Raw genomic sequence first — 12,768 nt, forward strand, 5'->3', positions numbered from 1 at the left:
TGCCTCACCCAAGCTCCTACCCAAGTAAGGTCTTCCTTTCTGCTCCTTAGAAACTCCTCTATCCAGAGCGCGCCCGCTGCCAGCCCCCTCCGCAGCAGCTGGGCGCCCTGGAATTCAGTTGTAAACCACCTGCGTGGCTTGCCAATTACCAGTCCCCATTCATCTCCATATTCATTCAACTATCATTTACTGAGAGCCAACCAGCGCTGCAGCCCAGAGCGAGGCATGGCACTCAGAGTAATGCAAAAGACCCCTGCCCTTAAGGATGGGACACTCTTGGAGCACTGCACAGGGAAAAGTTAAATGGTGAGACCAACTGCCCCGGACTGCGGAGTAAGCAAAGAAGCTAAAAGTTCAGGGGGACCAGCCACAAAAGACCACACCGCGTATGATTCCACGTAGATGAAATGTCCAGAGGGGGCAAATCTACAGAGACAAGAGGAGATCAGTAGTGGCCAGGGGCTGGGTGTGACTGCTAAAGGGTACAGGGTTCCATTTGGGGGTGATAAAAATGTTCCAAAATTGATTGTGGTTGCACAACTCCGTAAACATCACTAAAAACCACTGAATTGTACACTTTAAATGGATGAATGGTATGTGAATTATACCTCAATAAAGCTGCTAAAAAAAGGTAAAGGGATTAAGAGAAGACCCTGGGGGTGGACAGGCAGAGGGGGAGGAAAAGAGGGAGTGTCTGGGCTTTAGAAGCTGGGGCTGGGGGAGTGCCTTCAGGGGCCTCCTTCTGAGCCCTTCCTTACGGGAACTCCCCAGTCTCCTCCCTCCTCCCGGAATATGCTGCCCTCCTAGAGGGAGGCAGTGCTTAAGGAAGGAGGAGGGAGGACGGAACAGGCTTCCAACTCCAGACCTGGCAGACAGGGGTGCCAGGGTGGCCTCCCTCCCATCCACCCCTTCCCTCAAGAGCCACTGGAGGCACGGTCAGGGCAGCCTCCCCAGGGCTCACGCTCATGCATCTTGGCACCTCCAGAGGCCCACACACACATGCTTACCCCACTGACCTCTTTTCCCCGGAGCACTTTGCTTTTCCATGGTTTGGGGAAGAGGGGTGGAATGGGGCAGGGATGGGCAGGGAGGAGGAGCCAGCATGGAGCTGAGGAGATAATAAAGGGTGGGGCTGAGCTGGGTTAGGAGGCTGTAGGGCTCCTAGTGCCCCCTCCCTCTGGCTGCCTTTGGCACCTCACATTCAGGTGTACCGGGGCTCGGGGCTGGCAGTCTGCAGGCAGCGTGCCGCGTCCCTCATCGGGATAGGCTGGAAGGAGCCTTAAGCATGTGTCTGCAGGAGGCTGACAAATCAGAAGGCCTTCCCGTACATCAGAGCCCCGCTGCCTAGCAACCCCATCGGAGGGGTGTAGTGGACAGCACAGGACGCAGCCCTGTCAGGAAGACAGGCGCTGGGGTTGTTAAAGTCCCAGCTGGGGACTCCAGCTCCACACCCTGCCCAGCCCCAGCCATGTCCCCACTCTGAAGGCCTGGGCGAACTGGGGGAGGGGGTGTCTGAAGCCCTAACCCCCGCCAGGGACACCACCCCATGGACCACACTGGCCTCTTTTCTCTCAGCACCACTTCAAAATATTAGTCCTCAAGCTCCTAAAACCACCTCTTCCTCTCGGTTTTTTTTCTTTTCTTTTTTTAAACTAACCTTGGTTTCCACCCCCTCCAAGCCTCAGCAGAACAGTCTAAGGAAAACAATTTAAGTGTCTATGGGTGGAACAAGATACACTTCCTTCAGTCTGCAGCTGGATATCCACCCAGGTGCCCACAGGGCAGAGGAAAAGACAGTAGTTTGGTTCTTGGGCTCCAGGGACCAGGCCTACCTGGCCAAACTGACCTCCCACCCAACCTCCCGCCTGCAGCCCCAACCTGCCAGCACGTGAGGAAACGGAATGCCTGCGAGCTGCCGCTGCTGTGTGCAGCGAAACTTCTCCAAGTTGAGTTTGTGCCTGACCTGCCCTCCTAGTCACCCTTCAACATCCTCTGAGGCCCCTGGGAGCTTGCGGACACCACTTCCAGACCCGCCTGTCCTAGAGAGGCCCCTCCTCCCACGTCCCTCATTTCCTGGCCGCCAGGCCTGGGCCGCCCCTCCCGCCCCTCAATTGCATGCATTAGGGCGTCCAGGGTAGGATGGCTGTGACAGGGCGGCTTTGTCCGGGCCGTGCAGCCGCCACCCCGCCTCCCTCCCACCTCCCCGCGCTCATTCCGGGTCTCCCCCCTCACTCCTGCTCTCGCCCGCTCTGGCGTGACGTCTTTGCACTGACCTCTACAGCTTCCTCTTCCAAAGCACACCGCAGTCACATGGGCACCCCGGCTCGGTGCCACGGCGGCTAAGCTCTCCCTGCGGCTGGCCAGCCAGCCAGGCTTCCGCCTCGGCCGCCCCCTGCCTGGAAAGCCGCGCCCCTTGACACCCCCGCTCCCGGCCCCCCGGCCCAGTGGCTTCGGTGTCACAGGCACCCTGCGTGAGGGGCTGAAAATCAGGAGCCCCCGGAGCTAAGCCTCTCAAGGGTTCCCGCCTCCCAGGGCTGGCTAGGGAGGAGCTTGGCGGAGGGGGTGCTGCACCTGCCGCACCAACTTTGGGGTGCTGTCTGGGGTCTGGGGAGGCGGGGCGGCCTCAGCCCGCCCATTTCCCTCCAACTTCTCAAAACTGCCCCGGCCGCACAGGAAACATCCCCTCGGGCAAAGGTCTGGCGCGGGACCTGGAAAGCTGGCACCGGTGACGGGGCTGGAGGCGCCGACGCGCACACACTCCACTTACACGCATCGCCAGGAGACACAAAGGGCTGCTCCGCGACGCCACCGTGCAGCCCGCGGGCGGGAGGCCACCCCACCACGCCCAGCGCACCTCGAAGGAGCGGGATGCCTGGGCAGCCCCTCGCTGGCGGGGAACAGCGCAGGGACAACCGCCTGGCCCCGCCCGGCCCCGCCCGGCGCGCCCGCGGTTACCCTCGGCGGCGGCGGTGGCGGCGCAGCTCCCGGGCGTCCCCTTCGGCGGCGCCGGCTCGACGCGCGCCCGGCCCTGGCGAGCAGAACCCAGCCCCTGCCACGGCGCTGCTAGGCACCCACCGAGGACCCTGGAGCCCCCGCTCGCTTCCTTCCTTCCTCGGGAAGCCGAGCGCAGGCTGCGCTCCTCCTCGCTGAAACTGAACCCCAGCGCGGCGCTGCTGCCGCCAAGGAGGCGGAGGGAGGCCGCGGTGGTGACAGAGAAGCGCGGGCCAGCGCCAGGGGACGCCGCCGCCGCCCGCGGCCACCCCCTCACCCAGCCAGGGTGGGAGCACGCGGGTAGCTCTACCCACCCCCGTTCTATGGGAACCCCCGGACCCCCTTTTTCTGGGAGCGTGGACTCTGTCCTGGTGTTGGAGGTACCAACCCAGCAAACCCACTTTCCTTAAACGTGCCCATGCGGGCACAGCTAGAGAAATGATCAGTGCTAGGGGTTGGAAGGGTGTCAGATCCAGGGCATGGCAGTCCAGAAGCCAGGGATTCATCTCTGGCCCTAAGATAGACAAGCTGTGTGACCTTGGACAACTTACTTCCCCTCTCTGAGCCGTTCCCTCCTCCTAATGGCAGGGAGGTGAGCTGAAGTTCAACTCTGCATTCTAAAATGCGTTATTGCTGCCCTTCCCCCTACCTTAGTAGCTCTATAACCCTACACGATAAAAGTATTGTGGGGATTCATTGAGATAAATACTGTTAACACATACCTGGCACTATGATACTTTGATTTAATACAATCCTCACACAGCCCTATGAGGTCACTCCCAGGAAAGCAGAGGCTCAGAGGTAGTGACTCACCCTGGTCACTACCCTAGTGGTTGGCGGTGCTTATCCAAAGAGCCTGATTTGGAGTTTCTCAGTCCTTCTCCCCAGGTCTCTCAAGAAGCCCAAGGCTCTCAAGAAGCTGACTCTGCAGTTACAGCTAAACCTCCACCACTGACTTCCTGCTGAAGGAGCTGGGCGCTCAAATCACAAGTCCCAGCCTCCAGGGCATGCTCATCAGGGCCACAGCCCTCCTCCCATCCTGTCCCCATACCTTTCCCCCAAACCCTTACAGGGGGGCAGGTGACCATCAGCTATACTCTCTACAGGAATCAAGTTTCTTTGACCAAACTCCATCCACTGGGGCTACCCACCAGTATTAATTATCAAGTGCTAATTAACTCCCCAATATTAATTACCAAGTCCAATGATCAAGTACTAATATTAGCTATTTACATGCATGATATCCTTTCACCCTTAAAACCACCCCATAACCCCATTTTAGGAAAGCAAACATGTGAAGTCATTTCAAAGTGGTCAATGCCTTGGGCCAAGGGAAGGCTTCCTGGTGTTGTTCATGGGATGGCCTGCCAAGACGTTAGACTGTGAACTCTTGGAACTGGCTGGATTTTTCACCACATGTATGTTTTGCCTATTTAAAAGAAAAAGTAATAATTATAAGAACTATCCCCCACCTTGAGCAGTCATTGAGTGGGTGTCCTTGAGCAAGGGCTTTGCCACACACAAAACAGAGGTGGAGTTAAATGAACTGCCAACATGGGAGAATTATTATCATGTTTTTAGTCACAAATGCCTCAGCTCCTTGATGGCAGGAACCATGTCAGACTCATCTGTGTAAGTGCAGCAAATGGCTAAAGGCCTGGAATTTGTTATTCTAATCAGCTTTGTGACATTGGGCTAAATCTTTCCCCCTTCTGGAACTGGGCATCCCCATTTGTTGAACTAGTCAGGGGACCTCTAGTGGCCCTCATGGGTCAAATCAGGTCCTAGAGCCTGGCCGGAGTGGCTCAGTTGGTTGAGAGTTGTCCTGTGTATTGAAAAGCAGGCACGGCTAACAGAAGAAAAAAAAAGAAAAGCAGAGGGTGTACCGAAAGGTTACCAGTTTGATTCCTGGTCAGACATGTGCCTGGGTATCAGGTTCAATCCCCAATTAGGGCAGGTACAAAAGGCAACAGATCAATGTTTCTCTCTCTCTCTCTCCCCTTCCTCTTTCTAAAATCAATAAAAAACATAGCCTCGAGTGAGCATTAACTTTTATTTTTAAAGCCCTATGCAAATGTGAGGGAGAGATGGAAAAGCAGAAGATGTAGGAATTCCAATGGCCACTGGAGTGCTACCGGAGACCACATGCATTAGCATCTTGTCCCATCCACATTTCACATCCACCGCAGGCTCAGTCTTGCCCATGGTGGGGGATGGGGGCAGGGGGATCCCCACTTCATAGGGGAGAAAACTGAGTCTCTGAGAGAGACGAAAGACTTGCCATGGTCACCAGAGTGGCAGAGGCAGCCCCTGAAACTGGCTTATCCTGTGCCCATTTTTATCCTCTCTGTTTCAGGTATGCATCCCCAAATTTCCCCAGGTCTTCCCGCCACCCCAGAAAGTGACATGGGGAGAAAAATGCAGTCAACTCTCAATTATTCAGGACCCCGTTTTTTTTGTTTTTTGGGTTTTTAATAATATATTTTATTGATTTTTTGCAGAGAGGAAGGGAGAGGGAGTAGGAAACATCGATCAGCTGCCTCCTGCACTCCCCCTACTGGGGATGTGCCCGCAACCAAGGTACATGCCCTTGACCGGAATCGAACCCGGGACCCTTCAGTCCCCAGGCTGACGCTCTATCCACTGAGCCAAACCAGTCAGGGCCAGGACCCCGTTTTGCTGGACTTTTAGTCCAGAGCATATCTCCATTACTCCAGCAAACCTCATTTTGCCAGTCCTGCGTGTTGCGTAGCAGGTGACGAAGGAAGAGACTTGCTCATTTCCTTCTGGAATGTGTTATAATACCTAGAAGTCTAAAGTGAAAAGGGTATATGCCCATGTCATACACCCAGGACAGTGATTTTCAACCACTGTGCCACCAGAGGCACACTGGTGTGTGGCAAGAATTTTTAAAACATGCAATACCTGACCTCTTTTCCCTTAGACTGTCAAATAAATAAAAAAGGACAGCACCCAACACAACAATAGCCATCTGGTGTGAATGAATCAAAATTATACCTATTTTTTTTTTGTCAGATCGGCAAAATATACATTTTTTGGTGTGCCTCAGAATTTTAGTAATTCGTTTATTTGTGCCACGTGATGAAAAAAAGGTTGAAAATCACTGACCTAGGAGATTGTGGAGTCTTTAAAACATGTCCACAAATCCTTTGATACGCCTCCCTTTCAGAGGCAGAGCATAGGCCCCTCCCCTTGAGTGTGGGCCAGATGTGGTGACTCACTTTTAATTAATAGAATATGCAGAAGTAAACAGTATGCAACTTCCAAAATTAGGCCTCACAAGGCACTCCCGCTCTCTCAAACTGCTCCCTCTGGGGGACCAGCTGCCATGTCACCAGGATACTCAAGCAACCCTGCGGAGAGGCCCACATGGTAAGGAGCTGAGGCCTCCTGCCAACAGCCATGTGAGGGTACCATGGTGGAAGTGGGTTCCCCAGCCCCAGTCAAGCCTTCAGATGATGGCAGCCCAGGGCTGTCTTTACAGGAGCTGCACAGGCTGTGAGGTGATATTTATTGTTTTAACCTGCTAAGATTTTTTTAAATATATTTTTAATATATTTTTATTGATTTCAGAGAGGAAGGGAGAGGGAGAGACAGAAACATCAACGATGAGAGAGAATCATTGATTGACTTTCTCCTGCACGCCCCTCACTGGGGATCAAGCCTGAAACCCAGGCATGTGCCCTGACTGGGAATCCAACTGGTGACCTCTTGGTTCATGGGTGGACAAGTCAGCTACTGAGTCACACCAGCCAGGCTAATTTTTTTTTTTTTAAGTTTTGAATTTTGGGGGTAATCTGCAATGCAGCAATAAACAGCTAATACAAAGATACTCCCAAATAATCATCATTGTTTATATGATCATAAAGAATTTTCCCAGACAATTCTATACAGCAAATAGTACTTAAAAAAAACTATACTACAGGGTAGAGGTGGAGGGGACAGCAGTGGCAGAAATGCATGGTACAATTGATATTCATCCAGTCCACCCAGTCACCCTCCTTCCCCTTTGTTTTTCATGACACTTGTCACCTCAGTTATATTACTCACTTTGCTTGTCTGTGTCTTCTTCCCACCAGGCAATAAGCTCCATGAGCACAGGGAGCCCACCAACTACTTAGAATAGCGCCTTGCACATAATTGACACTCAATAAATGCAGCAATAGAGAACTAATAGACTAACATACTCTGCACAAATCTTTTGTCTCCCACACACCTGTAACTACCCCCTCGACAACTGTCACCAACCCTGGCCTTAAGTATCTCAGCCAAAACTCATTACAATTCCTAACCCCTCACGGCTGAGCAGCATGAGTCTGGAGCTGGGGAGACAGCAGTAATGGTTTGTAACACTTCCGTCTCCCCTCCTGCAAGCCCTCCATTCAGGTGGCCCGTCAGCTGTCTCCACTCTCCAGGCACCTCCAGCACGAAAGCTCTGTGATTTCCAGAAACGGTGTCACTTACATTATATCCCGCACATTAACTGAGATCAGCATTCTTTTCCGAGGAACAAATGGACTAGTTCCAAGGAGACAATTTCCTTCCTAACAAGGTTCAAATCCTCTAACGAGTTTCCACAGCCACTGATGGAGTTTGTCAATCTACTTGGCACACAATCTAGCCAATGGGTGGGAGACATGTGGTCCTGGAAAACTGTGTAAGACCTTTTTTTTTTTTTGGTAATTGGATAGAATTCTCAAGGTATTAACGAAGTTTACTATGAAGAGGAATCTTTCAATCAAGTTAAATCCTTCCCTAAATATCTTAGGGAGGCAAGGTAGACATAAAGTCACTGAAATATACAGGGGTGGGCAAAAGTAGGTTTACAGTTGTACTGCAAATAAATACAAAAATTAATAAATAATAATCCTATCTAATAAAAGGGTAATATGCAAATTAACCATCACTCCATCACAAAGATGGCAGCACCCATAACCACAAGATGGTGGCGCCCAGTCCTCTCTGCTCCATCTGAGTCCCCCAGTCCTGGGGGGGGCGCGGGGGAGCAGCCGCTGAGAGGGGGCAGCATGAGCATTCCGTGCCCAGCCGTGGATGGGCCTCTGGGCCATGGAGAGCCTCTGGGCAGTGGGCACAGAGTGTCCAGACCCTGCAGAGAGCTATTGGCGCACGGAATCGTGAGCAGGGCTACTAGTATAAGAATAAACTCTTGCACATACTCACACAGGTAAACCTGTGTGTTACCCACTGCTGTCTATTTTACCTTCCTACGTGTCCAATTTGTTCTCTGCTCTCCTGCCCCTGGCCCATCCTTCACCTTTGTCTAGACCAGGGGTGGGCAAACTTTTTGACTCGAGGGCCACAATGCGTTCTTAAACTGGACCAGAGGGCCGGAACAAAAGCTTGGATGGAGTGTTTGTGTGAACTAATATAAATTCAAAGTAAAGGAGCGGAGGGAAGAGCAAGAGAACCGGATAGAACAGCCGGATCTGGCCCGCGGGCCGTAGTTTGCCCAAGGCTGGTCTAGACGATGCAGTGGTTCCTCATATTCTTCTATCTCCACCTCCTTCAACTCACACAGCAGCAGGAGAATTTGCAGAATGCAACTCTGAACACATCCCTCTCGACCTAAAATCTCAGAGAGGTTTCCAACTGCTCTTAGGAGAAATACAGACCCCACACTATGGCGCGTCAGGGACTGTTCACCCTGGTGCACCCCACCGCCACCAGCATCCTGCACCCAATCCCCAGCCCCACTGCCATCCTTCCTAGGGTCCTACTCAGCCCCGCTGCACAACCAGGAAAGCTCTTCCAAAGCCTCTTCACCTAAGTAACTCCTTTCCCTTCAGACCCCAGCTCGGGGATGCTATCCTGACCAGGTGATCCCCTGGTACATGCTCCCTTAGCTCAGTGGGTCTCTGCCTTGTGGTCTCATCACAGCTGCAAGTTTCCACTTGTTTCTCTGGTTATTGGATTAATGTCTGTCTCCAGATGAGCATACAGACTGTAAGCTCCATGAGGGCAGGGAGCTCATGGATTTTCTCCCGGCTGCATTCCCAGTGTCAGCACCAATTAGATGCTCAGTACTTATGCTGAATGAATGATCAATCAATCAATGAGCCGAGATCCGCCTCTAACTGATCTCTGAGTCCCACATTTTTTCCTCAGGCTTGACCCTCATGATTCCTTCCCGGCCCTTGGCACTTCCCTACCTCCATCTCTGCCCACATCCCTCCCATCTCCTCTGTCCTTTAACACCTGGGTTAGATGTCCCCTCTGAGAGGACTTCCCAGAGCCACCAGCCCAAAGGGATTCCTCCCTGGACTGTTTCCCTCTCTGGCATGAGCGCTGCACCTTCACCCTTGTTTCCATGGCGTGTCCCCCAGAGGGTAGGGGTTTCTGTCTTGTTCATCGTTTTACTTCCCTGTCCCAGGGGCTCCTTGAGCCCACTTGCCTTTGATGGGGCCCAGATCCAAGGAGTGTACAGGGTTTCAGCTTTGAGGGGAGGGAAAATGCCAGAGAAGTAATTAAAGAAAGAGAGAGAGAGCTTGAAAGCAAAACCTTGAGAAGCCCAAGGCCAGCATGCTGGCCTCCCTTACAAAGCCTGGCACAGAGTCCGCATTCAGTGTGCACTGAATAAAGGACAGAATGAATGAAAAGTTCACAGCCTCTAAGCTCCTGGGGGTACTCCTGGCAGCAGAGAGATGCTAATGGATTTGGGCCACCAAAGCCAATTCTTCCAGGAAACCCAGAGCAACAGTCCTGCCTGGGACAGCCAGCATCTGCTTCCCATTTTGGAAGCCCCAGGGTGACTTCCTCTTCCCAGGGGTCCGTTACTCAAATGCTCCATCATGCAGGGATAGGTGTCTCTGCCCGTGATGAGCAATCGGTCTCATGACTTGCTGGTCACGGTGCATGTAGTGAGGTCCCTGCAACCGAATGTCAGCACCTCCCCAGTGCCAACCTCCCACTTAGAGGAATGTCTACGGGACGTCTGGTGAAGAAGTGACTCCCAGGCTCTGAAAAAGGTTCTTTTGGATCAGAGGCCCTCCTCTCAACAGCCAGAAGCAGAAGGACACTCAGACCCTCCCCACCCCTCAACAAAAGCAGTGTTTATGGGGCACCAGTCTCCCTGAAATCGCCCACTCTGAGTTGACAAAGACTTGATAAGTGTGTGTGTGTGTGCGCGCACACACACACACACACGTGAATGCACACACATGCACATACACATGGGCACAGAGACAGTTCCCATTATCTTCCTCCTCCTCAGATCACACCCCCTGGGGACAGCTGGCAGCGAGGCCAGAGGACCATCTGGAAGGAGACTGCAGCCCCAGAGCAGGACGCAGACCCCCTGGATTCCAGGGAAGCAAGATGCCAACCTGCCCACACCATCCCTCCCATCTCATCGGCGCTGTGGCATCACTGGCGGCTCACTTCCAGCCTCCCCACCCCCCAGCTGGGAGTCACCCCTCCCAGCTCCCGCTGCCCGCGAGCAGTCTTACTTCTTCACTTTCGGGTACTTCATCTCTGCAATGGCGTTTGTGGCTTCCATCTGCTTCTCCTTCAAGTGCTGCGGCCACATGTTGTCCACCCAGTCCACCAGGTCTACCTAAAAGCCAGACCCCCGTCAGCACTTGCTGGGCTCCCAAATCACCCAACCCCTTCCTCCTGTCCCCAGCATTCCCCAGGCCTGCGGCAGGGAGCAGGGCGAGGGCAGGAGGTCGAGTGTGTCCGGGAGGGAACCGCAGCCAGGGGCCTACCTACCACAGTGGGACGCTTGACCAGGTGCTCCAGCTTGGTGTGGCTGAACTCCAGGCTGATGACGTTGTACAGCTTGTCCCGCTGAGCCTCCGGAGTCTCGTAGTATCGCACAAACTGGGACATGCTCATCTCTGTGCCCTTCTGAGTGTTCACATCCATCACGTCCACCAGCCGCCGGCTGCCTGGGGGCAGAATCCACATGCTGGTAGCTCCTGCCGCCTGGGGGCTAGATCCTACTTGGGAGCCCCATAAAACAAAACCTCCTCCTCCTCCAGGGTTCCCCCATACGCCTCACCCCCATGCCATGTCCATTCCCCTTAGTGAATCTTGCCAATCCATCTGCTTCCTCCACCACCACCGCTCCTCTCTAGTCCAGTCCACCATTGCTGCTGTCTTCCAACTACACCGCCCACCCCCACCGCCCCCCGCCCGCCGCCTCCATACCGCTGCCAGTATGAGCTTTCTAAGACAGACACCTGACCATGGACACTCCTCTCTCTGCTTAAACCCATCAGAGAGGGTTCCCCACTGCCAACCAAATAATCCTCGGCATGGCACTCAAGGCCTTTCTGTTCATTTAAGGATAGGACTTAAACAGATAATTAACTGTTTAGTGGTCCCCCTGCCTGGTCTGTGAGGCCAAGAAAGTTACTTCACTTCCCTGGACAGCCATGTCTTCATCCTGCCATCCCTCCTCATTCGCTAGTTGTGAGGATTAAACCACACGATGGTTACAGAAGTCCTCGGCACTGTGTCTGGTACATAAATGAATGGGTCCCTCTGTTATTCCCTGGCACTAATCACAATTCTTAAATTCGTTTCTTTGTCTGCTCCGTCTTCCCTACTTCTCGGCAATCATCGCGAGGGCAGCAGTCTTATCTGTCTTGTTTACATCTTTACCCCACGTATCTAGGGAACATGGCACCCAGTTTATTATGGAACAAATAAACGATGAATGTAGGCTGTCCTGTACAGCACGTGACGCATGCCTTCTCCTATGAATGACGGAACTACAGAGAGGGGTGCCCCTCCTCAGGAAAGCCCAACCTTCATCGTAGTAGCGAGCTCCAGGAGAGAAGGGGGCAAGCTCTGAATTAGGAGACAGGGCCACTGCTGCTAGCCCTGGGGCCACCACTGGCCACAAACTCTAAGGAAAATATGACCCTTCCAGCAACTCTACTTCCCCATCTGTAAAATGGGAATCCCGGCCAAGGCAGAAGCAACAACTGAAGCTAAGTGGACACACTTGGAAGGGGAGAAAGACACAAAGTAGACTGCCACCTCCATGCGGCTTTAGGGCGAAAGCTCATACCTCCTGTCTGCTAGGACTGCAATGAGAAGCCCACGTTAGCTGTGACAAATATACGGTCCGTGAAGACTTAGAAATGTGTCAACCAGAGGAGAGAAATCATGTTCAAAGCTACCCCGAGAATTAAGACTAAACTAAGCAATAAATGGGCCCGCCACCGATTCCTGTATGGCCCACAATCAATAATACTTTGTGATGTGAAAATTACATGAAATTCAAATTTCTGGGTCCATATATGAAGTTTTATGGGCACACAGCCCCCACTCATTGATTCACATATCTCCGACTGTTTCCGAGCTACAACGGCCGGGCAAAGCCTGAAATACATACTTAACTCTCTGGCTCTTTACAGAGAAAGTTTGAAGACCCTGAACTAGACAAAAACCCTCATGGAGCTTACACTCTGATATGCATAGTATTCCCATCTGTTCACTGCTGCAAACACAGCTCTCTGCACACGAAGTCTGGCCCATGACAGGCCTGTAGTCAGGATTTGTTGAATAAAAATGTAGTGCCTTTCACCTGGTTGGAAGTGAATAATAAAAGTAATGCCTTAAGCCCCGGTGTGGCTCAGTTGATTGGGCATTGTCCCGTGCACTGGAAGGCTGCAGGTTCAATGTCCAGTCAGGGCACATGTCCAGGTTGCAGGTTCAATCGCCACCTGGGGGCGTGCAGGAGGCAGCCAATCCATGTTCCACTCTCAAACAGATGTTTCTCTTTCT

The 12,768-nt window shown here is 52.9% G+C and overlaps 1 protein-coding gene across 2 annotated transcripts in view; it reads right to left on the minus strand.

Moving 5' to 3' along the window:
* Nucleotides 1-12,768, minus strand: part of KDM2B (lysine demethylase 2B) — a 92,537-nt gene that overhangs the window by 64,204 nt on the left and 15,565 nt on the right. For both annotated transcript variants that reach the window (XM_080650630.1, XM_080650629.1), the window contains exons 5-6: nucleotides 10,737-10,919; nucleotides 10,479-10,581 (exon numbers count right to left, since the gene is read on the minus strand). In XM_080650630.1, the coding sequence (XP_080506756.1) occupies nucleotides 10,479-10,581; nucleotides 10,737-10,919 (286 nt within the window). The remainder of the gene's footprint in view (nucleotides 1-10,478; nucleotides 10,582-10,736; nucleotides 10,920-12,768) is intronic.

Source organism: Plecotus auritus, assembly GCF_963455305.1.
Source record: "Plecotus auritus genome assembly, chromosome: 13".
NCBI classification, from domain to species: Eukaryota; Metazoa; Chordata; class Mammalia; order Chiroptera; family Vespertilionidae; genus Plecotus; species Plecotus auritus.